This window comes from Anopheles cruzii, chromosome 3 (genome assembly GCF_943734635.1).
Source record: "Anopheles cruzii chromosome 3, idAnoCruzAS_RS32_06, whole genome shotgun sequence".
Classification (NCBI taxonomy): Eukaryota; Metazoa; Arthropoda; class Insecta; order Diptera; family Culicidae; genus Anopheles; species Anopheles cruzii.
Genome location: NC_069145.1, coordinates 70,496,312 through 70,524,171, shown reverse-complemented (window position 1 = coordinate 70,524,171; position 27,860 = coordinate 70,496,312). Strand labels below are relative to the sequence as shown.

Here is a 27,860-nt window from a genome sequence, read left to right as displayed (position 1 = left end):
GGAAAGCAAATCAATAGAATGGCGCAACAGCGTTCCCTGAAGTTCGGCTTTTACTCCGCTGACGGTGGCAACATGCTCCTGGGTTGATTTGTGGGTCGTTAGACTGTGGTACCATTTTGTAACTTACAAAGTCCTAGCAAGAGCACCGACTCGGCTTCGATGCTCGCTTCCTTTAGCCTAAGCCGTTCAGCTGGAAGCTCGTTCCGTGGACGTGGCTGCAGACCGCGTTTACTTTGCGGCTTGTGGCAATAGAATTTTCAATTTCCTTTTTCATTAAACATTCGGTTCCGCATGCCACATGCGGTTTGATTGGGAAGGCGAGCCGAGCCTGACCAGACATCTAACGAACGGGTGTTTGCGTTGGGCTGGCTTTTGATTTTTGTCCTTTTTTCCTCAGACGCTCAGTCGAAGTACCTTCGGGGTTTAGCGTTTCTCCGCTCTTCGCTGGGTTCTGTTGGCTTGCCGCTAACGTTCCGGGGCTTGCAATTTTTATATTTCCCCGTAGCAAATGCATATCGCCATGTTTGTTCTTCTACCTTTCTTTGGATTTTATTTTTTCAGCGCTTCGTATCTGTGGTCAGCTGCCAACCGTAGCGTCTGGAAGTTGCCTTATGCTTTTATGCAAATACGCGACTCGTTTATTCTGTTCCACAGTGAGATGTTTTCAAGAATTGTTATGCAAAAGCACCTGATGATACGAACGGGGTGTGCAATGTTTTAACCCGAACCCTGGGCATATTCATTGTTTGGATTGTTCAGCGAGCGTAGGTTGTCGTTTGGCTAATGTTATGCTGGAAACATTGCGAAATAAAATGCGATGGCATTGCGACGGAAATATTTTCATAATTAAGGTAGCCGACGTTTAGCTGATGTGAGAATTTTTTTCAAAAAAGGCTTTGAATGAATAACAGAAAACGATGACACGTCACGTGTCTTCATAGTTGCACATTTTGTATCAAGGCCACGAACGAAGGATAGTCGTTTTCTTTCGTGCCTTGCGAGATAATCTTTATGAAATAGCACCCGAAGGCCATGATAAACTGCAGCGTCCGCTTTCATCGATGCGACACGCATCACTGACAGAGATCTTCACATCTCGATGGTTAACCGAAGTGATTTTATTTGCCGTCATCGCCGATATGTCCGCCGACTTTCTGCTACATTGTTCCGGCGAAATGTGCAAAAAAGGCGTTCAGTGTTGGCCAACCGTTGCCGGCGAAAGGTTGCCCCAAGGTCGTGAAAGAATAATAATTGCAGCATCAGCCGGAATCATAAACTTTCATTATTAGCCAGCAGATACGCTTCGTGACGATGCGCAGCAACGTCTAACCATGGATTCCCAATTCTGGTGTCTGTCTTGGCGGTTGTTCCATATAGACGCGCGAAGGCGCAGATAAGTTGGGCGTGCCTCGTTGCCAAGACAAACGGTAATTTTGTTAACCTTGATCTGGTGAGCCTGTTTCTTACCAGTCGAAGGACAAGCATATGAAGGAATGTTGAAATAAGCTGTATCGCGTCGGAAAAACCGGAGTTGCTGCTTGGAATTACAATGTTTGGCCTTTCATACGATTGTTTCGATGACAACCCTCGCGCAAAGATGCTGAAGACCGATTGAACGCGGATCCTTTGACTGTACGCGATTGTTTCCAATTTATATTACAATCGTGAGTCACTTCACTCCAATACGGTGCTGCTTAAAATATGGTTCAGTCGCGGTTTCTTACCGCAATACCTGCGTGATCCCGGAGAGCATGGTAAGCATTGGCCAACGCGACAATTCTTGGAAGGGATGATTGCGGCATTATTCACCATGGCTGCTGCGGATTTTATTTCCCGCACAAGAGCATATCACTTAAGGCTACTGGAGAGATCCCACGAGAAGGTTTTTGCGGACTAGCGAGCGAGAACAAAAAAACCTCAGGCCGGTATATAAATCCGAAATGGACCTGTAGGCAATTTGATGGAGTCGCCTGCTTCATTGGCTTCGGCGTCCCCGGGGATCCTAATTCTGCTGGTACGGAACCAGCAAATGCTTTTATGGTGCCACGCAAAACGAGAGCAACTGTGACTGTGTATAAATTAATTTTCGGCATCTTTGTGCTACTTCGCACACTGACCAATGAGATGTGACGTTGAAACGAGAAAAAGTGCCATTTTCTCGCCACAGATCGAGCTTTAATGTTGGTTGCTTGGAAACAAAATGTGTTTTAACAAAGCTAGTAAACTGGTACTTTATTAAATATAATGTTTATATTTTTAATATAAAAATGATAAGAATTTCACTACCACTTGGAACAACCAAACATGACATCTTACACACTCTCAAACTATTACTCTTCAACCGGTATTAGCAAAGTTTTGCGTCAATATGAATTTGATTTAGGATGAGTTTCCTTGTGTAACGAGATTGTAATTTTATCTCAAGTCCACTTTACAATTTCCCTTAGCAAGTGCAATAAACTGCATGTTCTGCTATGCCTTGCTCTTGTGACGCACCCAATACTAGTTCCTTCAGATCTCGGTGCTACATCACTTTCGTTGAAGTCGTATTTGCTTCAACATTTTCCTCATGGGCACTTCGCCGGCAGGAGATGTTCAGATTCCTATTTAAAACGTATTACATGCTGAGTGCATTAAATTGTGTGTATCATTGTAATTAAATTTCCAACATCCGCTTCGCAGGAAAGTGCGCCACGCTCAATACCGAGCACGTACGCATCCTCTGTCTTAGCGTGTCGGACCGTACGCAAGATATCCGGTTCACCGGTTGGGTAGCCAGAGAGGTCTCTAAACCTGGTTGATTGCAGAAGTGCACTTGCGAAGTAAGTTAATGCCTTCGCAAGACAGTAGTCGCTTTCGCACGGTGCTTATCGCCTCCCGATTGGCTTCCGAAGACGTTTCTGGTCGGCGCTCGGGAAGCTCTCGATTTATTTAGCTGCTCATCGGCGAACCGGTGCGAGAATAATCAGTGCATAGATTATGTTGTGTAGCTTGATTTTAATTAGCCACTGTGCCGGCTCAATACGTTCGCCGATCGAAGGCAGATTATGTGCTAACGAACGGGCCAAACCCAAGACGGTAGCAAAACGTTTCGGTACGACGGTATGCTTTTGATCTTCGAAATTGCCTCGGCTCCGTGCGGTGTTTGGACAAAGCAGAAATAACGCAATGAATTCGCCACGAAATTCGAAGAAGGCGCGCGCGCGCTCGCGCCACTCGCCGGTTCGAAAGATACTGTTTGCAAGGATTGCAACCGGTTCGCTGGCACCGCATCGGAAAGGCGTTTGCGTTGATCAAAGGGAAGCCGTGTCTGTTTTTCTTCCCTACACTTATATCGACTTTAGGTCACGCGTCGATCGGCGAGAACGAGGTTAACTCGTGCCCTCGGGCGGAGAGTGAAAAGTTTTCCTTTGCCCGTTTCCCGGGGCCGGGGAAGAGCGCAAATTTTTCATCCGCCAAAAAGTTTCACTCGGTCGCGGCAAAGAACTAGCGAAACGGTTCCACAGGAACTGCTGCAGATCCGGCTGGAAATTGTACCCACTTTTGGGATGGTTCTGTCACGATGAATGTTTGATTGCATTTTTCCTCGCTGCGGTTACGCTGTAGAGTGGAGTTGACTGTGGAAATAAGAGACACACGAAACTTTGAACTCACCAGGAATGCGAGACGGGAATCGATGGATGAGTTTTCGCTAAGGTCTTCTCATTCTTCTCATTCAGTTATTTCTTTCTCTTCAATGAAGCCATTTTGCGCCAAGACGAATGGGTTGCTAAATTGAACGAAGTTAATGGTTTGGGTTGGGTTGATGCTTTTGGCTTAAAAAGAGACAGAAAGGGTAAGAGAGTTCCGATCGCATGCGCATTTATAAATCATGCCAATAAGCATTCCAATCTTATACGGAAACATTGTTTGTCGCTCCGATACATTTCGTGTTCAAACGTAAATATATTTTCACAAATGACCAAAACGTAATCTATTTTTTCCTTTGTGTTTGAAAAGTTCGATAATTCTGAGTTTCCAATTTTGGTGCAGGATGTATTGGGATGTTCGGATATTTTTTAATTTTTTAACAACTTCTATGTACTCTTTCCATCCTAAAAGCACAATGATTGAAAAATATTACTTATTCAATTAAAACCAATAGAAGTGAACACAACTCCGAGGAGCGTCGCGATGGCTGTACCGTGGCCACGAACAAATTGAATTGTTTGATTAATTTTGCACTGGTCCTCGCGATTCAGGACGGAACCGCTCCCGGTTTCGTGAAGGTTGCTCTTCATGATGTAATATCCGGCTAAACGGCGTTATAAATGGTCCCGAAGGGAAGCAAAATAGATTCACGCTCCACCCGCCACCCAACTTGCTAGGCCGCGCCGCTTCGCAAACCGCTGGCCGTGATCGTGACGATTATTTTCAATCGACCACCGCCGTCCCACCGTCCGCAGTCGCTCCGACTGTCGCTGGCCGTCGAAAGTGAATCCCCACTTTTTGGCCGGTAACCCAAAATTGGCGGTTAGAAGTTTGCGTCGCCCGTCAGTCGCTAGATCTACACGGACACCACGCTCCTCCCGCTATGCTCTGTGACCTCCCCGCCGACAGGCTATACCCGGGGCACCCGGGGCGTTACGTGAGCGACGACGAGCACGCATCGCGAAGCATACCAACTGCATCGCAAATGAGAAACCCACACACACACACACACACACACACACACATCGCCCACACAGGTCGCAGGTCGTGCAAAATTGGTGGCTCCGTTCCGCCGGTGGCCACCCGGAACCGCTAATGAGTTTCCGGTGTGAATGTAAAATGTGCGGGCGCGGTGCAAAACCTGCGGCAAGCGGCAAACGTTGACAGGACGACGTGGGATGGCGAGCGAGCGAGGGGAAATTGGTGAAAATTTGAAGATGGGTCCCACGTGCGGGACAGCGCGTCGAAGTTTTGCCACGGAAACTTCCGGCAAATCGTCGCGCCACGCTTGGCGTGACCTGCAACCCGCTCGTCATCGGTCGCTGCACGGCCCCATATTCCCCGGGATGGATGGTGCTTGGGAGTTTTGGGGTCTGCGTGTGACGTTTGTCCGTCCGCCTACGGCCGTTGCCTGCGTCGTCGCCCCCGGGCCATCGGTCTTCGTTGCCGGCAGATGCTGATGGAAATGGTGCTGCAATAAATCATTCAACAGTTTTCCACCGTAGCCATCGTCCGTAGTTTGTCGGGCGCTCGCCGAGACAGCCGAGTGATGACTATTGAAAGGATTTGGCTCATCTGCTGTGGCGCTGTGTTGAGTGTGCCGCGTGCACGGTGCTAGCGAATCCCTACGGAACTACATCCATGTTTTTATCTTTGCCCGCGAGATGGCCTCCGGGTGAGAATAAAAATAAAATAACCGACCAATGAAAAGCTGCGACACAGCGACCCGCCCCGACAGTCGTAGAGCGCACTGCGCCGAGTGTGTTTTATTATTGTTTTATGTTTGTTGTGTTGTGTGTCCTTTTTCAGTTTCGACTTGTTTCACGGACGCCGTGCCCGTCTGGCAGATCGGCAGACTGTTAATTGGTTTCTGGTAAACGTGTTGGGCTAGACTTTTTTTTCCTCTAAATACATTACGGCTTGGGAGGTAACGTACGATTCCATCAATCGATCATCGGCAAGCAGATCGGGGAAAGAGCATCACTCAGTATAATAGTTAGCCACTACTAATGTAATTCTTTTTTTGATTACAGAAATGGCTCAACATTGGACCCAACACGGACTAAAAACTGTACTTATTTTTATCTTCTATCTGAATCATGGTAAGTACCTGAAAATGTTATATTTAATTTTATTACACAGGCAAAAAGAGCTACCACCCAAACGTTGTTTGGCTTGTGTGTCCCTTTGTGTTCGATGAAACGCTCTCATTGATGTGAGCTTTTCGCCTACACTCTTTTTCGGGCGTTGGTGGCGATGTGGCACCTCAAGGAAAGCAATATTAAAGAGTGGATTTTCGTGGAAAACGTCTCAATTGAAGCACAAGAAAAGCTAACCGAATTCGTTTCGTTCGTCAGAACTTCCGCATCATTTGCTCATTGGTTCCCAGAAACGAAGCAACCACCTTCCATTTTTCATCGAATGTGACGAATGTGTTTTTGCTTATAATAAAATAGATTTAAGCGCTGCTGCTCTCATGCTAAAAATACAAAATAATTTCTGCTAAAAATACAAACAAAAAAGGCTCCATTATCCTTAATACGGCACATATTGGATTGAATTCGGTACACTTTTTCACTCAATTCACTTTTCTTGTTAAATCTTGCGATGGTACCTCTCGGGGTTTCCGTTTTTTTTTTCGAAGAAAATCTTTCAAACAGAAAACCCTGCATCAAACGTACCGTGCGACCGGGAGCCAAGCTGCTCAAGACATCCGTTGGATCCGCTGAATCTGGGATTTCGCTTGATGGCTTACCCTCGAGGGTTTGCCTGTCCTCGGCGGTTTTGGTGCCGGTACGTACGATGTATTTTGATTTATTAGCCCTGATAGCCTTCGGATGGCTCGAAGCTATTGGAACGGAGCAAAGCATTGTTTGAGAAGTCCAACATATCGCCGGTTGGCTTTGTAACTTTAGTTCATACGTTTTGTTTTTAATTCTAAAACGATCCGATGGTGTGGTCCTTTAACAGGAACGTGCCAGCAAAATCATTCTTTGTGGCACAGTTTTTCAGAACAGAGGTCTCGATTCTCGATAAACCGGTGGTCAGTGGATGAAAAAAGTCGAGACTGAGCCACCATGCGCCTCCACTGACAAGTATGTCTCACTTCAACGCGGGTTTTGTGTGGCGTTTAGAAATTTATTCACCCCAGGCATCAACCCGGTCGGCCAGAATTGACGTTTGCTTCGTTTCGCATCCTTTCCTGCGCTTCGTACGTACGCAATTTCCACTGCATAACAAATGAAGCAGCCACGCCACGAGACCACGATGGCTCATGCCACGCGATGCGTAATTATATTAAATACGTTTCCGGTCTTCGGGCGGGTCGAAAAGGGCGGGACACAAAAACAGGGGCACGCAAAGTAAATCACTCCGGCCATTCGTCAACGTCAATCAATGTCCCTATGGCCGAGCGCGCGAGAGAGAGACAGAGAGAGAAAAAGTGAAAGGGATGGCTTCCGGTTTTGACAATCCTACCGACCGGTCCGGTCTGGTTCCGCGCCGTCTGTGACATGGATACCGGTCACTACGCAAAATCGCTTTCGGGTTAGGCCCGCAACCGGGGGCTCGGATTTCAATTGCTTCCGCTTCGAGCCACGGGTTCGACAGAGGGGCCCCGTTAGTCATTAGCAGAAGCGGCCATTCCGTTTCATCGTTCACCGGAAGCGGCTCGGGTCGTTTTGGGGCATCGTCCGCCGCAGCTAGGCTCGCTACCGAAAACGGGACATCGAAAACCATTATTTTCATTTGAATAATTTTTGATGCTTCCCCCGGGTTGCCGGGCGCTCCGAACGCCCGACTTTTCCGGAAAAGCTCAAGTGGTTAATTTTGTTGGAGTGGAACAAAGAAAGCCGACGCCGATGGCTGGAGAAGCGAATTCGCGTTCGATGCTAAGAATCGTCCGCGCAGGACCCCGTGCGGAAGCGGAAGCCAAGTGGGAAGCCTTCGCGGAAGGAACGCAGAAAGTTTTGCGGGACTATTAATGTAACGTGGCGTGAGCGCGCGTATCTAATTGCTACATTAGGGCCACTGTGGCTCGTTGCTTCACGAAAGCTGACCTCTTTGAAGGTTTGCTGCTCCGGTTTTTTCGCAGCACCATTGCGTTCCGGTGCTGCGGTGTCGAGAAAATGTGGTGATGGATCGGATGCGATGGGGGTTTTCCAATCCGGAGCCGTCCGTTCGTTGCGTTTCAATGCAATTCTCAGCTGGCTTTCCCGGGATTCCGAGGCACAATCGGAAATCACGTTCCGAGAGCTGAGGGTGCAAATTGATGTATGCGCATTGAAACTCCCATTACCATTTTTGCTGCAACTATCAAACATTGCGCCGTCGTTCCCAACGCCGTGTGCAATGCAACGCTTCTTTGGAGCGGCCCTTTAGATTCGCTGGATGGAAAACGTATTTTTCCCCCCGTTCGATGAGTGCATGGGTTCTGCGGAAAGAAAACTCAAACTCCTCGAGTGATGCCAAAGCGCTGTCCGTTTGGCAAATTGCGAGCGAAGCGAACCGTTCTAGTGTCGTTCAGAGTGGCAGACGGAAGAGAATTCTAAAAAAAGATCCGAAACACAACTCATGTTAACCGAAAACAGCTACAATGGCAGCCGGGCCGACCGACATGGGCCGGCTGGGGCTTCCGCTACAGTTACGCCGAATCACTGCGCATGAAATAAAAAGGACGAACGGGCCAACATCCGCCGTGGCCGTGGCGCGATTCAATCGAACGACCTAGGCGTGCAAACGATGGCGACAGCGAATGGACACGACAGGAAGCGATAACGGACAGACAGAGTTGAGTCGGCATGTTTTGATGCTCTGGGAGGAGTACTTGGGCGTTATCCTTTCTTCTTATCCGGCTGCAAAGGTGCCGAGGACAACTCCGTGCGGTTGCGGTGACAGTAACGCTCGGTTTACGCGTGGATGTCAAAACCAAACATATCGCATTGAAGTTGAAGATAATTTCGATCGTTTTTCTACTTATGCGGTGGTCATTAATTTGGCATTTTTATTGGTTTCCGAAAGACGAACACCACGCCGACAAAGGCAATAGTTCTGCATCCGTAATTCTTGCTTAGCTACTGCTTATTTTTTACGAAAGAAACTGAACGGAACTGAGCTAGAAACAAAACTTGTTTTAAAACAACTTTACATGCTTGGTTTTATTAAATATCTTATTCCATAAACCAAGTTGACCATAAACCGATTGACTTAATGTTTATTTTATTTCTTCTTGTTTTGGTACTGAAATTGGAATAACGTTATCACTTTGAAAATGCTGTCCAATTCCGGTTGTTCTTCGCAGAATCCTTGTATTTCCTGGATCCGTTAAACCCAGGACCCTTCAATTTATCCAGTCAACGTATCGCCAATTCAGTGTAACAATTTTGTCTGCCTGCTCTCCGATGCCTATTCCGCGAATTCTTTTGTCAATGTTTAATCTACTTATCCCAAAGTTGTGAAGGTAATTAATTTCATTCGAATGAAAATTTCATTTGCGCACCGAAATTTCATCCCCGAATGCGTATCCATTTGATGTTTCGCCTTGGTTCGCCGTGGAACCCGGAATCCGCAACGCCACATCCGCTGCTGCTGCTGTGTGGTTCTACTCCCGAACGCGTCACGCTACGTGGCTTCCAAAAAACCCTTTTGCCGCATCGAATCAAAGTTGAGCCGCGGTTATGCCGGATACGGCGGATGCGTGAGCAGCGAGTGAATGAAAAAAGGGCGCAGATCGCCGTAAAACAGCGGCATCCCAGCGTTTCCCCCCCGGGTTACGTTGCGTCGAAACACCCGCAAAAATGTCGACATTCACATCCGTTAACATGCTATCGATGCCATCGCTTATCGGGCCGGCCGTAGCCGCGATGTGTGCCGTTGCCTGCCACGAGATATGGCTGTCGAATGAAACACCCTCGCGATGGTTTGCCAAAATTGAATTTCATCTCAACCGGATGCTGGGCCCTCGAGGCCCCGGGGCAATCCACCGAGCATATGTCCAATCGGTGGGGTGGCAGCTGCTGGTGTGCGTAAGGGCGTGAAGCCTCTTCTTCAGTTGAGCCCGCCCGGTTCGAGTGTTTATGCTTTTTGGCCCACCAGAGCCTCGGCAGTCATTCTCGCCCCCGGGGCACGCCGCCGCCGTGTGGCCGTGTTTGTTATGTTGTTTCTTTCTTTCCGTTCTTTGTGTGTGGCCACCAATCAGCTCTTCACGTTCGGGCGCGCTCTTCACGTACAGCCCACAGGATTCTGTGCTTTGTAGTGAGCCGAGCCATCCGAAATACCGCACGGCTTTGTCAACAGTCGTCGCCGGCGCTGTCGTCGTTGTCTCAGTGAGGACTTGGGCCTATGCTGTGAAGCCATCGTTAAGCAATGTCATGACTGCGTGGGCTTCCAGCAGCTCTCTTGCTTCGATGGTTATCTCTTGCCTAGGTGCGTTGATTTATTAACAGCGTTTCCTACGACCTGCTAGAGCTCCAGCTCCAGGGCCCGGTAAGCCGAAGTGTGAAAAACGAACGAAACTGTTCAGAAAGTTTCCTTCCGCTCCACGATGTTCGGGTTTTTGTCGCGATTGAGTCACTCCAGCAGCGTTGATTCGGGTATGAAAAAATCCGCAGGATGTGGTCGCTGATACGCGTATAAATTACACGTAATGGCGCAATTTAAATACAGCAAAAAAACCAAACAATCGGTACATTTACTTGTTTGACCGCGAGGCACTCGTTCTCGATCGTGGCAAAGTCAACATGCACCTTCGCGTGAGCGTGATTCAATCCGAACGCTGCGCATCGTTCTGCGGTTCGGACCCCGGAAGTGTTCCATTTTCCGCGTATCAAACCGACCCCCGACCGGTGCTCTTCAAACGGTGTGGAGTTTTATGGTGCCATTCTCGTTTCGTTTTATGATTATTTTTCCCATCGAATTGCAACCGCGCCGGACAAAGGTCAGAGGGCCGTGGAACAATGAAAAGTTTGTAATTAATTTTTATGCCAATATTTGCACCCCCGGCCCGGGCGTGCGCTTGATTGAATCGGTGGACCCACCGTAGTCCGTCGAGCTGGTTGGGTGCGAAAAATGGAGTAATTTAATTAAGATTGAACCAATGGCCGGCAGTAGGGGCCGTGAATTCAATGACTCAGAAGTGTTTTATTGGAGGCTCCCTCGAACGATGTTGCGCTTTTCGTTCGAATATAAGTGTCCCGATGTGTTCTCGTTGCTAAAGTATTGGACTGACGATGATAATATGATCATCCGGTGGGTTCTTCTTGATAATATTCAAATTTAGCACGCAAATGCTGCCCTTTCCGTTCAATCCGGACACAGTCCGCAGAAGGAGCCGAACGGAACACAACAATGCCGATAAACTATTTGATTGGTTGGCGTGGTTAAAACATATTTTTCCATCACCGTGCACACTTTTTTCCGAAACATACATACCCCAAACTGGTAGCATAAAACTAAACCCAAAGCATACGAACCCGAGAATATTCATGAGCTACCCTGGCTTTGAGTGTGCTTCGAAAGTATGTTCTCCAAACTGCAGAAAGTGTTTTCGTTTTTAGCGTCGCTTCGTGCGTACCGTGGTCTCGGCCTGGCGCAACCTTTCAGTAACTTTAAAATGTTGACCCCCATTGGCTTACGCCGGCCGAACGGTAAAAGGTTTCGTTTGGAAAGGGTTCGAGACTCCGTGCGAGATGGAATACCACGGTCACGGGCACTCGAAGGTGGCTGCGTGTTATTTAATGCTGCATCTACCACTACCTTACCCGGTTCCCGGTGTAATCCTTTAATCTGCGTAATCTCTTGCCCGGTAAGTGCCGGCCCGGCGAAGTATGGCGAGAAATGTGAAAAGTTTCAACGGCCTCCCGTGCGCGTGCCGTAATTTCTCAAGGTGTGTTTTTTTGGTTCAACTATTTGTTTTTTCTCCAACCAATAGCGGGATTCAGAAGCGCAGGTTCATATCCAGGTGGGTCGATAAGCTGAGATAACATGAGCTTTCGGTAAATTTATTGTTTTCCCAGAAAAAGAGTTCGAAGTCTGTTCCAAAATTACTGCCCCAGACCAGAAATGTGCTTAATTAGCCGCTTTGGCGGTAGATTTTCGATATCCGTAACGCAGAAGATGCCAGCTCACTGATGATTGAATAAGGAGTGCTGCCGAGAGGATTAGAGCTTATCGATCGGAGGGGGATAAATTGATACCCCGGGCGCTTTTCTTCTCCGTTATTGCAAAACGTAAAAACCATTTCGCAACCGGAACCGAACCGGAAACCGTGTAAATGAACCACTTGGATCATGGTGCAGCAAATTGCACATGAACGATGCACTTTTCTTGTACCTTGCACTCACAGCCAGCCTGGTGGTGCTGGTGTTAGTTGGTTCCGCCCGGAAATGAGGAACACCAACTAATTACTTCATAAATCTCTCGCTTTCTTCGGCGCCCGTTGGGAACGTGAACCGTGTGTCCAAACATAATCCGATGCGGTCGTAAATGGTCCGATTGCGAGAGTTCACGGGTCTCCGATTCTTCATTTGGAACAATTCCGCCAACGAACCCCGGGGGATCATTTTCGATTGGTCGATCGATTGGAGTGCAATGGGGTCACGAGCTAGGTATAGTTAATTAGTTGGTGTTATCGGTGCAATTACATGGAACCGTCGATATAGCATCAATTTCCTGAAATACACCTGCGAGGCGTTGTGCTATCAAATCCCATATTACACCCCGTTTTTGTTTTATCCGGTGGCCACCATTAATTGGCCCGTTTGCGGGGGTTTGAATTAAACATCCAATCAGTAACATCGTTTAGTCATCCCGGGAAAGGGTCCTCCATTGATCAACGGGACGGTTCCCGTTTTTTCTTCGGCATCCTTCCGATCGACGTAAAGTATCAATATCGAAAGTGGCAATGCTTTGTAATTATTATGCATAAGCGATAAGGAACCGAAATCACCTCGATAATTCGAATGCGATAAGAAACCGTGCCGCCGGCAAAGGCTGTCCTTTTGGGCCGGGCGCTGGCTCGATAAAGCTTCTCCGAATCCCAGCCCGGGTCCCGAAACATAGCTCCCGGTCCCGGCCGGACCCGAGCGTTTCCCAATTGCTGCCCTCCTCCCCCGGATTCCATTTCCCGCCTCCGAGCTCCGAGAACTGGCAGAACATAAAATATCAATTTAAATTCGCATCAACTGAATCGAAAATGAGGCAGGCAATGTGCGATTAGGGCTGTCATTATTTGAGCGTTGTTTTTGCTTTTCCTTTCGGCGGCTCTGTTTTTCGCGGTGTTTTCACGCGTTTTCCTAGCACAACTTGGGGCTCCGGGGTCGGAAAATCCATCGGAATGGCTCTCGGAGTGAGGAGCGCTTCTCTCGATTTGCCATCGCTGGGATTTGGCAAACCGATCAAATTGGGCAACGTGCGATACGGGGGCGATTGTGTTTCTTTTGCGTCACACAAATTGTATCGTTAGCCCATATCGGAATTGATTGAAGGATGCCGCCTGCGACACGGCTCGTTTGAATTCGTAAACGTTTCAATCGGCGTAGGAAGTTTGGTGTTTTGTGAAAATATAAAACCAGCACCGAACATACGGCAATGGCGGATGCGGTTCTAAGGATCCGCATCGTCGTGGGGCGACGATTTAGAGCCCGATCTGAACATGAAAGCGTAATGATAGAGTGAATATTGTTGCGCAAGCGTTTAGAGGTTGTGCGTGAAGCTGAATCTTGAATGAGACTATGAAACATATAAATATACCAATTTCTCTGAAACCACTCCAATGTTCAGTGCACGGAATGAACCGTTGACTGGTTCTCTCGACTCTCTAAATGTTTGTTTATTGAAATAAAATTTTAAATTTCTCAGAAATCACAGGCACTACATAAAACATGCCTGTGCCTCCCAATGCATATTCATCCTAACGTGGGTCTACGACTGCGAAATGCAAATTTAATATCCCTCTGAAGGGCCCTTCACACATGCCGGTCGACCCGGATGGTAACGGTTTTTCCCGAGTTTCCCTGCGAAGCCGATAATCGAAATCACGGAATCAATCCCAGCATAATGATAGTCAAATCAAATGAACAATACGCGCGATAAATAATTCATCAACCATTTGCTCTCGGGGCGCATCTGTTCCGATGCGTAGCCGCCGTCCGGTCGGTGGTAGCCTCTAAATCCGGTCTCCAGGTTCGGTTCTGTGAACCCACCCGGGGCGTACTGATGGCCAAGCTGCGCTGACATAAAATTTAGATACTTCCGGCACCGGCACCGGTGCCCATTTTAATCCGTGCCGTGCCCAATGCCGAGTGTCAGCTGGAACTGAAAGTTTTGGCAGCCACCGGGGACCCGATGCGCATTCCCGGTAATATCTGACGATGATGCCTGCCGCTGTTTTCCCGCTAGCTGGCTGCCTGGCTGTTTTCCACTAATTAACTGTTTATGACCGCTCGTCAACCGGCCTCATCTCCGGCCCTTCGTCCCGTTCCGGGATTAGTGTCCCGGTAAAATATCTGTCGGTGGCTGTCGGTAGATTTTGAAGGACGTTTTGGATGGAGTTTTCCACGTCAAACGAACCGCTTATATGAGTGTGTCCGATGCATGTGTCCGAAGTCGGTGCGCCTACGGTTATTATAACTTTGAATATTCGCATCGTGATGTATTTTGCAAGCCGTTCCCTCGAATCGCACATTGATGATGTATTTCAATGCGCTTTGTGTTAGAAATGTGCACATTCCCTATGCGATGCAGCGGTAATGTGTGATTGATATTAAACTTACAAAATGTGTGCATTACTGAGAAATGCCGTGCAAGCTCTCTCATTATGTTGACGCTAAATAAACTGTTTTACTGCATCAAACATAATTAACCGTCGACTAACAACATTCGATCGCGGAATGTGTGTAATGATGCTGTTCCTGATGCAACACAACCGATGCACAAGCTATAAACCAATCCACCGACGACATCAGGAATTGATGCAGCTTATATCGTGTTGTGGAGCTACTCAATGTTAAACCAATTCATATTTGAATATTCACATATCACTATCGATGTCAAACATTCAACATATAATGACAGGATTTTGTTAGTTAAGACAAAAGTGGCTACTGTAGTACTTGTACTTGTTGGCTTTTGTGTAATTTACAAAAACGAGCAATACATTCATTAGCTAGGGATAAAATGTAAGAGGTTATGGATGAACTTTCTGTAAGGCGTTCAAATGATGGAATGTTTTTATGTTTTCTGTACTTTTTGCTTGGCAAAGTACATTCGTTTCATCATAAAAATGACGTTCTAATCACTAATATTCTTTTTTGTACGAGAATGGCGCCCACCGGTGCAATTAATAATTCGCTTTATTAAGACGTATGACATGCTCGCCTGTGAGATGTAACGGGTAACACGACGAACGGAACACCACTTAGTGATCGCGTGCGGCACAGCAGTCCCTCTTTGAATTAACTACCAAACACGACATAATAATGGTCCTTCCCTCCATACGACCCTCACATGCTGAGGAGAAACGTAAATATTTAAACAACTACTAATCCCGCCCGGTTATCGTTCCTCGGCCCCGTTCAATCAGCGAGCGACGCCTGCGAATGCGGACACAGATATGACAGGTGATTTATGTACCCCGGTCTGCCCCCTTCCCACGTTCTGTTTGACGCACATTTCACGCATGTCCAGCTGCGGTTTCGTCCGGCGGCCGGCCGCTTGTTAGTGACTTCCGCTTTGGTACCATTTTTCTGATTGCTCCAGTGCCTTACTGGCAGCAGCCCGCGCCCTAAAAGATTGATACTGGGCGATAAATTAATTCTCGGCGTCATCAGGGGCCCGGCGACGCCATCCGACAACCGACGAAGCGGAAGCTCCGAAAGCCGGGCTCGGTCAGGGCACGAAGTAAATTAGGTGTCTCATTTCATCCGGAAACCGGAAGGATTCGGTGCGGCGTCTGCGACGTGTCGCCCTTAATGCCGAGCAGCGAAGCACTCCGCTCCGGTCTCGTCCGGACGGCGCGAAACTGCTCTTCTTTTTTTGCCACACTCCTCGGTGCGCCAAGAGTTACTTCATCCCGGGAAGCAATTAAGGCAGAAAAGCTCCGTTGATGAGCTGACTCTGGGATTGCGAAGGAAAAAAACGGGGAAGCCACCTAGCCATCGTGCTGGAAGCTTGGGGTTCCTGGACCAGCGCAACTCCTTGTTGAGCGTGTCCGAGAGCGAGAGAGACCGAGTGGCTCCGAGTAGCATCCTTCCACCGTCCAGAAGTTATTGGATTCCAAACAGGAACGTTCGCCTCCGTACCGGCGGAGCCTCGTGTTGTTGCACGGGGTGACGCCAGCTCGGCGTTTCAATTGACTACCGAAAGTGGCTGGATCATACAAGCACAACCTTTTCCACGTCCGGCGGAGGGTCCAGTTTGGTACTCAATTTTGTTTCGTTCACATGAATTTATGCTCCGACGCCAGCCAAAGTGTCTCCTCTATCACCGAGCTACCGTCGTTAAGGCCCAAGGACAACTCCTCCAATGGCTCCCAATGCGTTCGGCGTGTTCGTTTTTCGATCTAATTTGGTTCTCTCTTTCTTTCTCTCCCTCTCTTTCTGCTGGTCCACCATTGTTAAATTGTTTCATTTCCGGTTCCGGGCGCTACTCGGCGGCGGCGGCGGCACAGGGCTCAGCAGTGCGCTCCAGAGCGTTTCCGAAGAACAGTTCCTGGCCGAGCTGGGCGACGACGATTCGCCAGACGGTCGCCGACAGTCGCCGGCCACCCGGCGGCCACCGCCACTGCGCAGCCGGCCACCGTACCTCGGTATGTACGGGGCGCCCGCCAGCTCTCACCATCAGCACCTCGGTGGCGGTCTGTCCGGCAGCGGGCCCGAGACGAGCGACAACGAAATTTACGACTCGGACGAAAGCAACCGGCTCCGGACACCGCTCGACCGTGGGCCGCACTTCGATTTGTCGACCTCCAAGAACATCACGGCGCTGGTCGGCAAAACGGCGTACCTCAACTGTCGCGTCAAAAATCTGGGCAATAAAACGGTAACGGGGATTCGAAACGCCGGGGGCCACCCGGTGGCCGGGATCTATTGCATTCCGATTGGTCCATGAATTCTAATAAAGCTTCTTCTCCGTTTGCTCCGGCAGGTCTCCTGGGTGCGGCACCGGGACATTCATCTGTTAACCGTAGGTAGATTCACCTATACTTCCGACCAGCGATTCCAGGCTGTACATAATCCCCAGAACGATGACTGGTCGCTGCAAGTAAGTGGTCCGCCACCAGTGAGCGGTGTTGCCGTGTCCCACTTGTGTTTTTTTTTCGCGTTCCGTTGTCCTTCACCGAGTTTTCCGCATTCCCTGCCGGGTGTCCGGGTTCACGCCCGGTGCCCGGCACAAAATGGGGGCGAAACCCGAGCCTTCGTTTCGGTGCGCCCGTCCCAAGCCAAGCCATCGATCATTCCGCGTGGTCCACTGGCCGGTCCTGGCCACCCTCACTGACTTCACTCGACTCACCATCGTGCTTTGCTTTGCGTTGTTCTTTCAGATCAGATACCCTCAGAAGCGGGACACCGGAGTGTACGAGTGTCAGATCTCGACGACGCCACCGGTCGGCCACTCGATGTTTCTCTCCGTCGTCGGTAAGTGAGGGCGGGCAGCTGACCGGCGCTACATGGCGGTCGGTTTTTGTGCTGTGTTTGTTGCCGATGTTGGCTCGCCTAGCCGATGACCGATCGACCGACCGCCGGATGGTGCAATATTGACCCACGCGTTCCGCGTGCGTCCGTTTTCTCGGTCTTCCTTCCAGAGCCCATCACCACGATCGTCGGTGTACCGGATCTGTACATCAACACCGGCTCCACTGTAAATTTAACCTGTATAGTACGCAACTCGCCCGAACCACCCTCCACCATCATGTGGACCCACAACAACCAGGTGAGGCGCAGGCGTGTGCAGTCTTCCGCTCCTGTACCGTGGTTCCATTTGTTGCATTTCTGCCGTCTCCTTTTTTTCTGTTCCGGCCGCCCTCTAGTGGGGCCGCCATCGTCATAAAGCTCTTCCGGAGAGTTCCGGTGGCTGATGGGCGGGAATTACCGGTGCTTTACTATGTTCATATTTCACGTAGACACGTTTGAGAGTCTCTAAACAAGATGTTGAACGACCCGACCGGTTGGCCAGCAGTTCATACAGCGGTGTTACGGATGTAAGACGGATTGCGAACGCATTTCTCAATGGTTTGGAAACTAATGACTCGCTAAGAAAATTAAAAGATAGACTCTTTAGCCTCTCGGATCGTTCATTTCGTTCCGTGTAAGACCATTTTACTTCACAGTTCCTTAAATTAAATTCTTCTTAAACGATTCTCAATGGTTCTGAAAGTTTTTTGGAAGAAGTGTCAATAACAAACATCTCAATTAATTGTTTAAATATTATAAATTCATTATTCTTGCAACTAATGAAATATTTATCACAGATTAAAGTCGGTTTCAAGCGTCAATCCGTCTGCACCTTTGTAAGAGCTTTGCTTCTCCAGCGATCTTCCGTTTTACTTTAATCGATTCGATTCGAGTGTTTTAAAGTGGAGCACAAGTGCACTCGATCCGAGCATTTCAATCGAGGACCCTATTACGTGCCAATGTAATGGAAATGCAATAGACACATTAACCTGGTTAATAGTAAATCGCGTTTCAAGCTCGTCCCTCATGTAATTGCTCATGTTTCACTGTCGCATCACAGCACGCTGATGAACGCGTTTCACTAATTGGTCATTCTGTTCCCGGTAAAATTGTGGTCCAACGAAATCGAATTCCAGCGGCCATCATGGCGGTTCAAAACATTAGACCCAGTCCGAACACACCTGGTGCAGTTCGAGTGCAGCTTTGTAACTTAATTTATGTCATACAAATTCTTTTTGATTTTCAAAATCACTTGATGATTCAATTAACGTACCAGCCACCGTTCGCCCATTGCCGGATCGGTGTGTCGGGCGGCATCAGGCAGATATGGAAAATATTGAGTTTGCCAGCTGATAAATGGATCCTTCAATGCATGCGCAGCCAGAGCACAACCTGGGGGCCCCTTTCCAACCCTTGGCACTTCGGGCACTCGGGCCATCCGTTTTTTTTTCTTTCAATTCACTGTCGCCCTCCGTGTTTTCACTGCACCGCGATCGCGTTTTTGGCGTCCACAGCTGGAAAAACATCAACGACAACGGAAACATCGATGCAGCGGCAACAAAAAAAATATAGAAAAATGGCGACGTGATTTCAATATCAATTTTTACTCCCGCTGCATGCCCGGTGATCGATGGCACGGGATATTCGTTTCGGTCGCCGCCCATCGGGCCACACCGATGCAGCCGGAGTCCGGGGCATCTGAAAATTCATAAAATAAAATCATTGCTCCGGCAAGCAGCCGGGGCCGGGTGAAGGTGAATTTTAATGGGATGAAGGTATGTTGTTTAGGGGAACCCCAGGGTGGAGTGCACCTCTCTGTTGAGAGAGTTATGCTTTTATCAGCACCCTCTCGATTTATTCAAAAGCACTTCAACGGCCACGGCGCCCGACCCTCGCACCAAAAATGTGGAATTAAATCCGGATGCACTGGCGCTGCTGGCGTGTCCAGCATCACGATAACGTGACGACAACGGCGATGATGGTGCCGATGATGATGGCTGTGGAAATGATTATGACTCTGTTGGATCGTTGCTGGCACGAACGAATGCGCGCCCGTGGGTTTGCTTTTGCCCGAGTGGCCCGATTTGCATCAACAAACCCACGCGCCTCCGAGTCCCAGATTTTGCAATGGGAAAATCCTGGGACGCGAGGACAACGCGGAGGGTGCACAATAAATTATGTACACGATATTTCTTCGCCGACAGTGACGTACGGCAATGGGTCGATCCGCTGGTGGGACGGTACGGCGTGGAGTGACAGGCACAGTCGGGCTGCGTTGTAAGTAGCGTCGACCCGGTTGGTCAACGTGCTCGTCAGATCATAGAAACGCAGCATAAAGGGCCGCTCATTGGTGATATGCGATCCGAATTGTGCGATTCTCCAATACTTTCGCACACAAACACACCGTGGTGCCCGCGGTCAGCCAAACGGAACGGTTCCGCTTCCGTAGGGCTCAATGGGGAAAAGAATGCAAAATCGCACCGATGCAATCCGTGCAGCCTTCGGCGCCCTGATGGGTCGTTGGCAGAGCACCATCAATCGAGGTGACTCGAGGGCTGGACTTGATCACCAGCCGATTTCTGGATCGGTTCGGATTGGTTCGTTTGAAAGTTGATATCGAACCGGAGACGCATCGTCAATTAAATGTGTTCCATCCTTCCGGTTCGAAGCTACAGCGAAGCCAGCTGACGGGTTTTCGATTTCTGTAGGCAAACCTTCGGCGGTTCAATGCTCTTCACAGTGAACCCCCCGTGAAGCGCCAATGCAAATGGGTCTTTGTTTGGTTTGCATTATTTTTATGCTTTCTGGTGGTTTGCATATTTTATTCTACGGCACTAAAACTAGGATATTTCGCTTCAGGAGATCAACTATGACTCCCCGCGGGGCGGGGTGTCCGTCATCACGGAGAAGGGTGAAACGACCACGTCCTACTTGCTGATCCAGCGCGCCCGGACGACCGACACGGGCAAGTACGTGTGCTCGCCGTCGAACGCGGATCCGGCCACGATCAACGTGCACATCTTGAACGGTAAGCGAGGCCGCGGCCAGTCCGGCTCTCGGCGCTCGGCGTGGTGACATGTTATTTCCTAATTGTACCGCTGTTTTCCGGCCTTGCAGGTGAACACCCGGCGGCAATGCAGCACGGTGGCCAGCTGCGGATAGGCGATCCCCTCCACGTGTTCGTCCTGTGGCTGATCAGCTTCCTGATGGGGCGCCGATGAGGGTGAGGTGTTGGTTGCTGGCGACCCCGTACACATCAAAGTGCTGTTTGGCATGCGCTGTTTGATCAAAGCCGGGAATTTGGAGCTAATTAAACTGAACGACAACCGTTGACCAAAAAACGCCAAGCGTTTGGGGGGAAAGGGACTGTAGGATAATTTAATTTGCGGTCACAATGATTGATTGTGAGAGTAAAGTGAGGGCGCGATTTTACCTCCCATTTTTTATCATTAGATAATTGCAATGCGTCGTGTTACACACACAAACACACACAGCAGGACATGTCAATCGCCAGCGGACGTGTGCTAGTGTTTGCGGCTCCGGCATTGTGTTTGCGGTCAACTCGAAAAAAAAATCCGAAAAGTGACGCCAGGGGTCCCCGTGTCATAAAAGCGAGGTGCACTGATGAAACATAATGCAATTTTAATTGAAAGGTTCGTGCGAAATGGTTCCCATCATTAGGCAAAACGACTCGGTTTGTGTACGGAGTGATTGTTTTGTTAAACAAACGTTAAAATGCCGTTAAATCACGTTTCGAATGGGCACGGGACTCATTAACTTGGGGCTTCTTGTTTTTGTTTGTTTGGGCCATCACACTTTTCGATCAACATATTTCAACGCGTGAACGTGTGACGGAGTGAATGGAGGCACTTTATTAAGGAAAAAAAATGATAAACCAGTTGCACAACACCGGTTGCAACCGTTGATTCAGGTGCTGGGTTGATTGAATTGCAGATTTTACAAGATTGTTAGCCGGAGGCATCGCTAGGTGGGCAAGCGGAGCAGAGGAGAAGGTACTTTGGCGTGAGCGAGCCGAGTGAACGAAAGGAAAAATCACTAGAGAAGGAAATAAAGAAACAGGAAAATTATAAAGTGTCTGAATTTAAAATCAAACTGTTGACCGTTCCACTTTACTTCTCCGTTTTCAGCACGCGAAGGTAAGGCCAGTGTTATTACTTTTTGTTAGCAATCAAATAGTTGAACACGTTTTTTAAGCACCCGTTTCCGTAATTCCGTACCAGAGAAAAGTTGGCACAAGCTTGTTGAAATGCAAATGTTTCACTTTCACGCTCTGCAAGGAAGCATTCAGTTTATTTAAGTTATCGTAATGGCATCAAATTTTTATTTATTAACTTAATGCTCTTAACAAGCATCATTCTTGTGCGCAACATTGTAGAATGTTGGTTTCGTTCGGCATGGTCGTCCTTCGCAGTGGGTCCATATTGGCAAATCATCCTTTCACAGGTAATGAAATGGGCATTCTTCCGACCCAGGTCGCGCATGTTCGATGATATCCCCGTTCGTTCCAGCGGGCAGTTTCGCAATGCCGTCATGCCTTTGAAGCCATTACTGTCCCATCATTAATCAACGATAAGCCTATGTAAAACTTATACGTCCAGCAATGCCACTTCACGCAACGAAAAAAAAGGGTTCGTGCGGGCGAACCGATTTGCCGTTACGTTCTGTCCCTTTACACCGGGACGCCGGGTCAATATTGTTCAAGCCTTGGGAAGAAGAATTTGAAACCACTTTAAGAGGGTCGCTTCTCTGTCGATATTTTTCTGCAGATCAATCTCGGATAAGCGGGCAAGAGCTGCCCGTAACTGGCTTATGGTTTGCGAAGTTCTTCGCCTTTCTTCGTTCAAACGTAAGGCATCATCTTTTTGGGGGTTTGCACAAATTGATCCAGTTTCCATTCCGCTTCACTCGTATGTCATCGCCGTTACGGTCTACCGGCTCCGGAGTGTGCGTAGTCATTTCGTAATGGCTGCGAATTCGGGATGCTTTGTGAATGGTTCGTTTTATCACTAATAGTGCGATTGCTGCACCACAGATCCACACCGTTTCTCGATATCATATTTCATAAATCAGCTTATATCATACGTGGAACATCTAGCTAATGGCTAGCCTCAGCCCTCACTATATAGATATCAAAAGCACCGTTCCAAACATCACCGATAATAACCGGCGTATAGAGTTTGACCTCACAAACCACCGATCTAACCGATCCGAAAATGATTGAGTGTATGCATTAATTAAGTATGGGCTATTTAAATCGACGCCATTGGGAGTTGAGCAATTTTGGGAATTGTTTTGTACAAAGTCAACAAAGGTTGTTATGGAAAAAAATTCTAACCCGAATTGACGCATTTTAATTGCACGCATTGGAACAATAGAAAATTTTGCCCGATTCACCCGAACGACAATTCGTCGAAACCTTCCTGAAATTGTTCAAACGAATCGGCATTTTTCCTATTGATTGGCTCACTCCATTTTCGATGACCCGTGGCGCGGTTGTGCAATGTAAAATGGGCCGAAATAGTGAACTGGAAATAGGTTCAACCGGCCCGGCTTGTTCGGAACAAAATTTGGCGAACAATATTTGATGGACTCGTTCCGGGGTTGTCATCATTGCGAACCGTTGAACCGCTTGGGCTGACGGGACGACAGATCGTGTCGATTATGTTTCACGCGTCCATTTGCTTTACTCACTCGGCCCCGCCGGCCGAACGCCGGAAATCCATCCCCCCCACCCCACGAACCCTGTAACGGCACTTAGTCTTTGTAATGATTCGGAAGTAATTGTGATGTTTTCCGGTCGGTTGAAATCGCACGCCGCTCATTCCGTGCAGTGGCTCAATTCGCCGCACCAGCACCGCACCGCGCTATCATATGTTATGCTCGCCTCACTAAGCATGCCGCCGATCCGGTGGCAGGCTGGCTGGCTGGCTGGGCGGTGGTGGTGTAAAGCGAGTCCAACCGAACGTACCGGAATGGATGCATAAGGCACCGGATATCACGGCACCGTGGGGACGTGTTTGCGGTGACTGCGATAGCTCTCTTTTTCTTCGCACCCACGCACACACACAAATACTGGCGCCCTATCCTGGTGAGTTTCAAGCCCGTCCACATGCGGCAGGTCGCGGCAAACTCGGAGCTTAATTAAGATTGTCACCAACGCCACAAGCGTCCGCGTGGGATGGGTGATCAAGAGCATGAAATATGTCGCACGACAAGACGCCTGTCAGCGTACGGGGGGACGACGGGAAAAAACAACGAAAGCCACACACCACACGGCCACAAGTTTTCCCCACGCCCATTCGCGCCCTGGTCCCCATCCCACGACGACAGTCCTGCTGGCAGCTGTTACAATAGCTGAGCCGAGCTCAACAGAAGACGGTGGCCGCCGGGGCTGGTAATCAGCAGGAACGACAAGAACCGCCCCCCGATGCGTCCGCCACCTCTGGGTGTCGTCTCGATTTTTCACCATTTCAAGATGTGACCCCACTGACGGCGGGGCGGGGCGCTAATTTTCCGCCTAATCATGCTGCTTGAGCGGTGTCCTTTCACGCTCGGGGCCACACTCCGCTGGTCGGTGCACCTGGTGCGGATTGATTAGCCGTTCCGAGTGGTGCCGCTTGTCACCCATCATTTGGCTTGTTTTGCCCCGGGGCGTTTTGTATTTTGACTGCCACTGTTGATGCGTTTCAATCCACCCGACCCAGAAAATGGCTATACAGTTGGCGTACCGTTTGTCTGAGTGGACAGTCTTTAAACTAGCTGACGGAAAGCTGCTGAGTTGGCTGCAATTTATGTAATTGGATTTTCCAGCGCAGGGGTTCACCCGAGGTTACAGTCGCGGGTTCGTGATACAGATTTGGTGGAACGGATTTCTTGTGAAGCACCAATCCGCTCAGATGAAGGTTGAATTCGCTTAAACCAGTAATGGAGCTGCAAATGCAGGGACGGCAATTGATCATCCCTCCTGAGCGTTTAAATTATACTACACGAATGGAATTCATTTATTTTTACGGCATTCCTTTTTGCCGCCATCAGTTCTATTGTTTCTATTTCAATGGTCGGGCGTATTCTGTAGAACTCGATGTTCGGCACAATCGTTGTGCATCGGCAATCGTTCTGAAATACAGTATTCCAGGCGTGCAACATTGTTCGCTATATTTGCCACGTTGCACACAGGATACGCATGCTCGCAGGATATTGAACGAAAAGCTCTCATCGGGTTGCGGCAAAACCGAGCGTATAGCTTTTAGTTGCAAAGCTTCGACCGAAATATTTCTAAAGCTTCAGGATACATTTAGTACAAATTGGGATAATTTAGTACAACACGCTTTAAGCTTCGATAACGCTATTGAATGTTTGAGGACGAGTTGAAAAGAAATTAGGTTTCGATTTTTCATACGAATAAAGTTGTTGTGTTGCGATGAACAAAAAAAAGAACATTATTTTAACGTACAAATATCAATAGCATTAAGGAATGTTTCCTATATTTTTCAGAATACAAGAATAAAACAAAAAACTATCTCGATACTGCGATTCGCAAACAGCGGTGGTCCTATGCATATTACGGCTGCATTTACGTCAGGCGCACCGTAAGCGAGCATCCTGACGGTGAGCGCGATACACATCGAAAGCATCCGGTAGTGGTGACTTTTCTTCGCCGTTGCATGCGGTGGACACTTGAAACTGCAGTGCCCGGACGGGCGATGGCTGCTTACGAACATCCTTACCCGTTAGCCAGTAAGTGGTCCGTCCGTCCTCGGGCCGCTTCCCATCGGCACGTACAGCGCATTAACGGTCGAGGCACATCGTTGGCACCGAGCGCCGTCACCGAGCTCCCTTCCGGGCGGCCCGACGAAAAACGAATCCCATTTGTTTGTGCCAAAGCGATTCCGTGCAGGCTGCGGAAGAAACCCGCAGCTGCAACCGTTCGGCAAACATTGGACCCACAACCTGGGCCTGGGCCTAGGGCCACAAGTTTGTTACGAGAATTGACGGTCGCCGCAAAAGCCGTGCAAAAACGCATCTCACAAACCCCTAATCGGCACGGTACAGACGAAAGGAACGGCCCACCAGGCCACTCGCCACCGACCATGCCGACTACTGGCGCCGATTATCGGGCACGGAAGTGTTATCGGGATCGTTCCGGGCAATCCGTTGTTTCGTGTAAACGAAGACTTTGTCAAGATTGGTGTGCTGCGGTGTGGTAGCGGTGCTGGTTGCATTAGCTGGCCGGATTGGTGAGACTGTTTGCATTTGATGGCATATTTGGCCCCGGCGGAATGGCATCGCGAGCCGTTTGTGAAGCGAATATGGCCGAAATCAAATCTCGCATGAAACGAATTCGCGTGCAACGCGCCAGCGCCATAAGGATGTGAGCCATTGTTTTGTGCTCCAGTGGTGCTCTGCGTCGAATGGTTATGTTCACATGGGCTGCGCTCGAGCAATAGGATAGTGTTTTTATTTGTTCCGCGAATTGATTCCCTTTGAATCATTGCAGGGCTTTTCTGTGCACACGTACCTGCGGTTATTGTACCACGTCGCGAAATAATAGAACCATAGAACCTAACCGCTGAGACGATTGGTAACGGGGCAGTGTAAGTTGATGATCAATTTGCTGTTCCATATTTTCACAGAATTACAATAAATGAAATGCGCCGTTTGCCCAATGCAGTCCATCACGGACCACTAGGCGTCTCCACTCGTCTGTTAGGAATTCCAATCATTGCTGCAATCATTGCGGCGAGCAAACATTCCAATGTCGAACCTCACTTGACTGAGGGCACCAAAGTTTGCTACAATCTTCCACTAATTTTCCCCCATCCGGTGGGTGTGATTATGTTGTTTTAATCAAATGCTGCTTTGACGATCACTTACCCTAAGCGCCGCGGATTAATTGCGAACTTAATTAAAAACACCGATCGTGTTTAAATCACACCAAAACGTACGTTCCGCTCGCTGCAGCGGGTAAACCACACCCGTCGCCTAATGCCCCGGAATGGTGACATTAATTAGTCAAAGCTTAGAGTCAGAGGCAAAGCTTCAAATTGATTTGTCACGCCAGCCAGTGCGCCTGCCACTCGCAACCGGCAGTGGCCGGTTCCGGCTTTTTTCCCGGGCACCCCACAAGCCATTACCACGATTGACAAACCCATCCGTCACCGGAATGTGCAAACTGGCCCCCGACTGCTGGCCCGACCACCGCGCCGGCCGGCCGGCCGGTGTACGGCGGGCGTACGGAGACAAATATATTTATTTTATGCGTTGGTTAAACATAAACTTGACCGTTTTATTGCGACCGCTCCGGCGTGCCCAGTGTCAGGTCAGTGCCGGGTTCGGTGTTGGTGTTTCGTAAATTTTTATGAAGCCATCGCGCATGGAGCGGAAGGAACCGGTCCGGTGAGTGTGATCGACAGCATCCACTCTGGTGGAGGACCCGTTTCCCGCCAGGACCAGGTTGGCTGGGGGTGGCCATGCCCTCCGTGCAACCACCATTGATTTAGTGGAAAGGAGAAAATTCCGTGCCTGCGGGAAAAAACTGACCCAACCCGACCCGGGGACAGTGTTGCCGTGGCACGGGCGGCCGGTAATGAGTTTGTGTTAATTATCAATTTGTGGATATTAATTCGATGCGAATAAATATTTTAATGTTTCACGTGTTTCGGTGGCGAAGCGGCTTGTTGGGAAAAACATTGAAAAGTCAAAACGAGCGCTAATTAAATATTCCCATTTGCGGATGCTCCGATCCATAATCGTCCTTCACTCAGCCGGCTGGGCCACAAGGACGATGGCACTGGCAACGGCTTGGGGCTGTTTATATTGAGTGTGAGGTTTCGTTGTTTTATATTTTGGAAAAAAAACATCGTCCCAAAAGAACTGCAAAACTAGTCAATTATATGCAAATATGCAGCAAATAGCGTGCAACCGATACGCCAGAGTGTTTGATATGTGATATTTATTAATTTTTTTCGTAAACAAATACCGTCGATTGTTATTAATGGTTACAGTTTTCCTTTTTATTTTTCTGTTGAGTTTCTTTTAGAAGCAGCTCGAAGCGTCACCTTGTGACTTGGGTTTCACTTTAGTGTAATGTGGAGTAGCTCACTGTTGCTAATCATTGTTAATATGTTGGAACACTTCTCCAGCTAACGCCTTTCCGGATAGCACGGGCGAATGAATCATTTCACGAGCTTTTTAACACCTTTTGCGGTAATTTTCTGCCCATGACCCGCCAAAGAAATGGGTTGCGCGCACCAAATTGAGTCGTGGAGTTTCAGCGGCCGCCCGGAAGGAGTGATAAAATTTTATCGCCCATCGAGATGTGGTCGCTAGCAAAGCCAGCGGAACGGCTTGGGATCTAAATCCTTTTCCCTCACTGAGCTCCGTCTTCAGGAGGTAGCGGGCGCCGTATGTGTAGCAACTGGTTGCGGTCGGTTGGCCGCGCGATGGGAAGTAGTTTGAAAATTTGTGGCTTAAAATAACGCC

General features: G+C 48.8%; 1 protein-coding gene across 1 annotated transcript in view; it reads left to right on the top strand.

The window, feature by feature from the left end:
- LOC128275607 (zwei Ig domain protein zig-8-like) overlaps positions 1 to 20,596 on the top strand; it is a 54,055-nt gene extending 33,459 nt beyond the window's left edge. The window contains exons 2-8 of the mRNA XM_053014168.1: positions 5,724 to 5,792; positions 16,355 to 16,725; positions 16,831 to 16,947; positions 17,228 to 17,321; positions 17,489 to 17,616; positions 20,217 to 20,385; positions 20,475 to 20,596. Coding sequence (XP_052870128.1) covers positions 5,726 to 5,792; positions 16,355 to 16,725; positions 16,831 to 16,947; positions 17,228 to 17,321; positions 17,489 to 17,616; positions 20,217 to 20,385; positions 20,475 to 20,578 — 1,050 coding nt within the window. The 5' untranslated portion in view covers positions 5,724 to 5,725 and the 3' untranslated portion in view covers positions 20,579 to 20,596. The remainder of the gene's footprint in view (positions 1 to 5,723; positions 5,793 to 16,354; positions 16,726 to 16,830; positions 16,948 to 17,227; positions 17,322 to 17,488; positions 17,617 to 20,216; positions 20,386 to 20,474) is intronic.
- Positions 20,597 to 27,860: the final 7,264 nt, after the last annotated feature.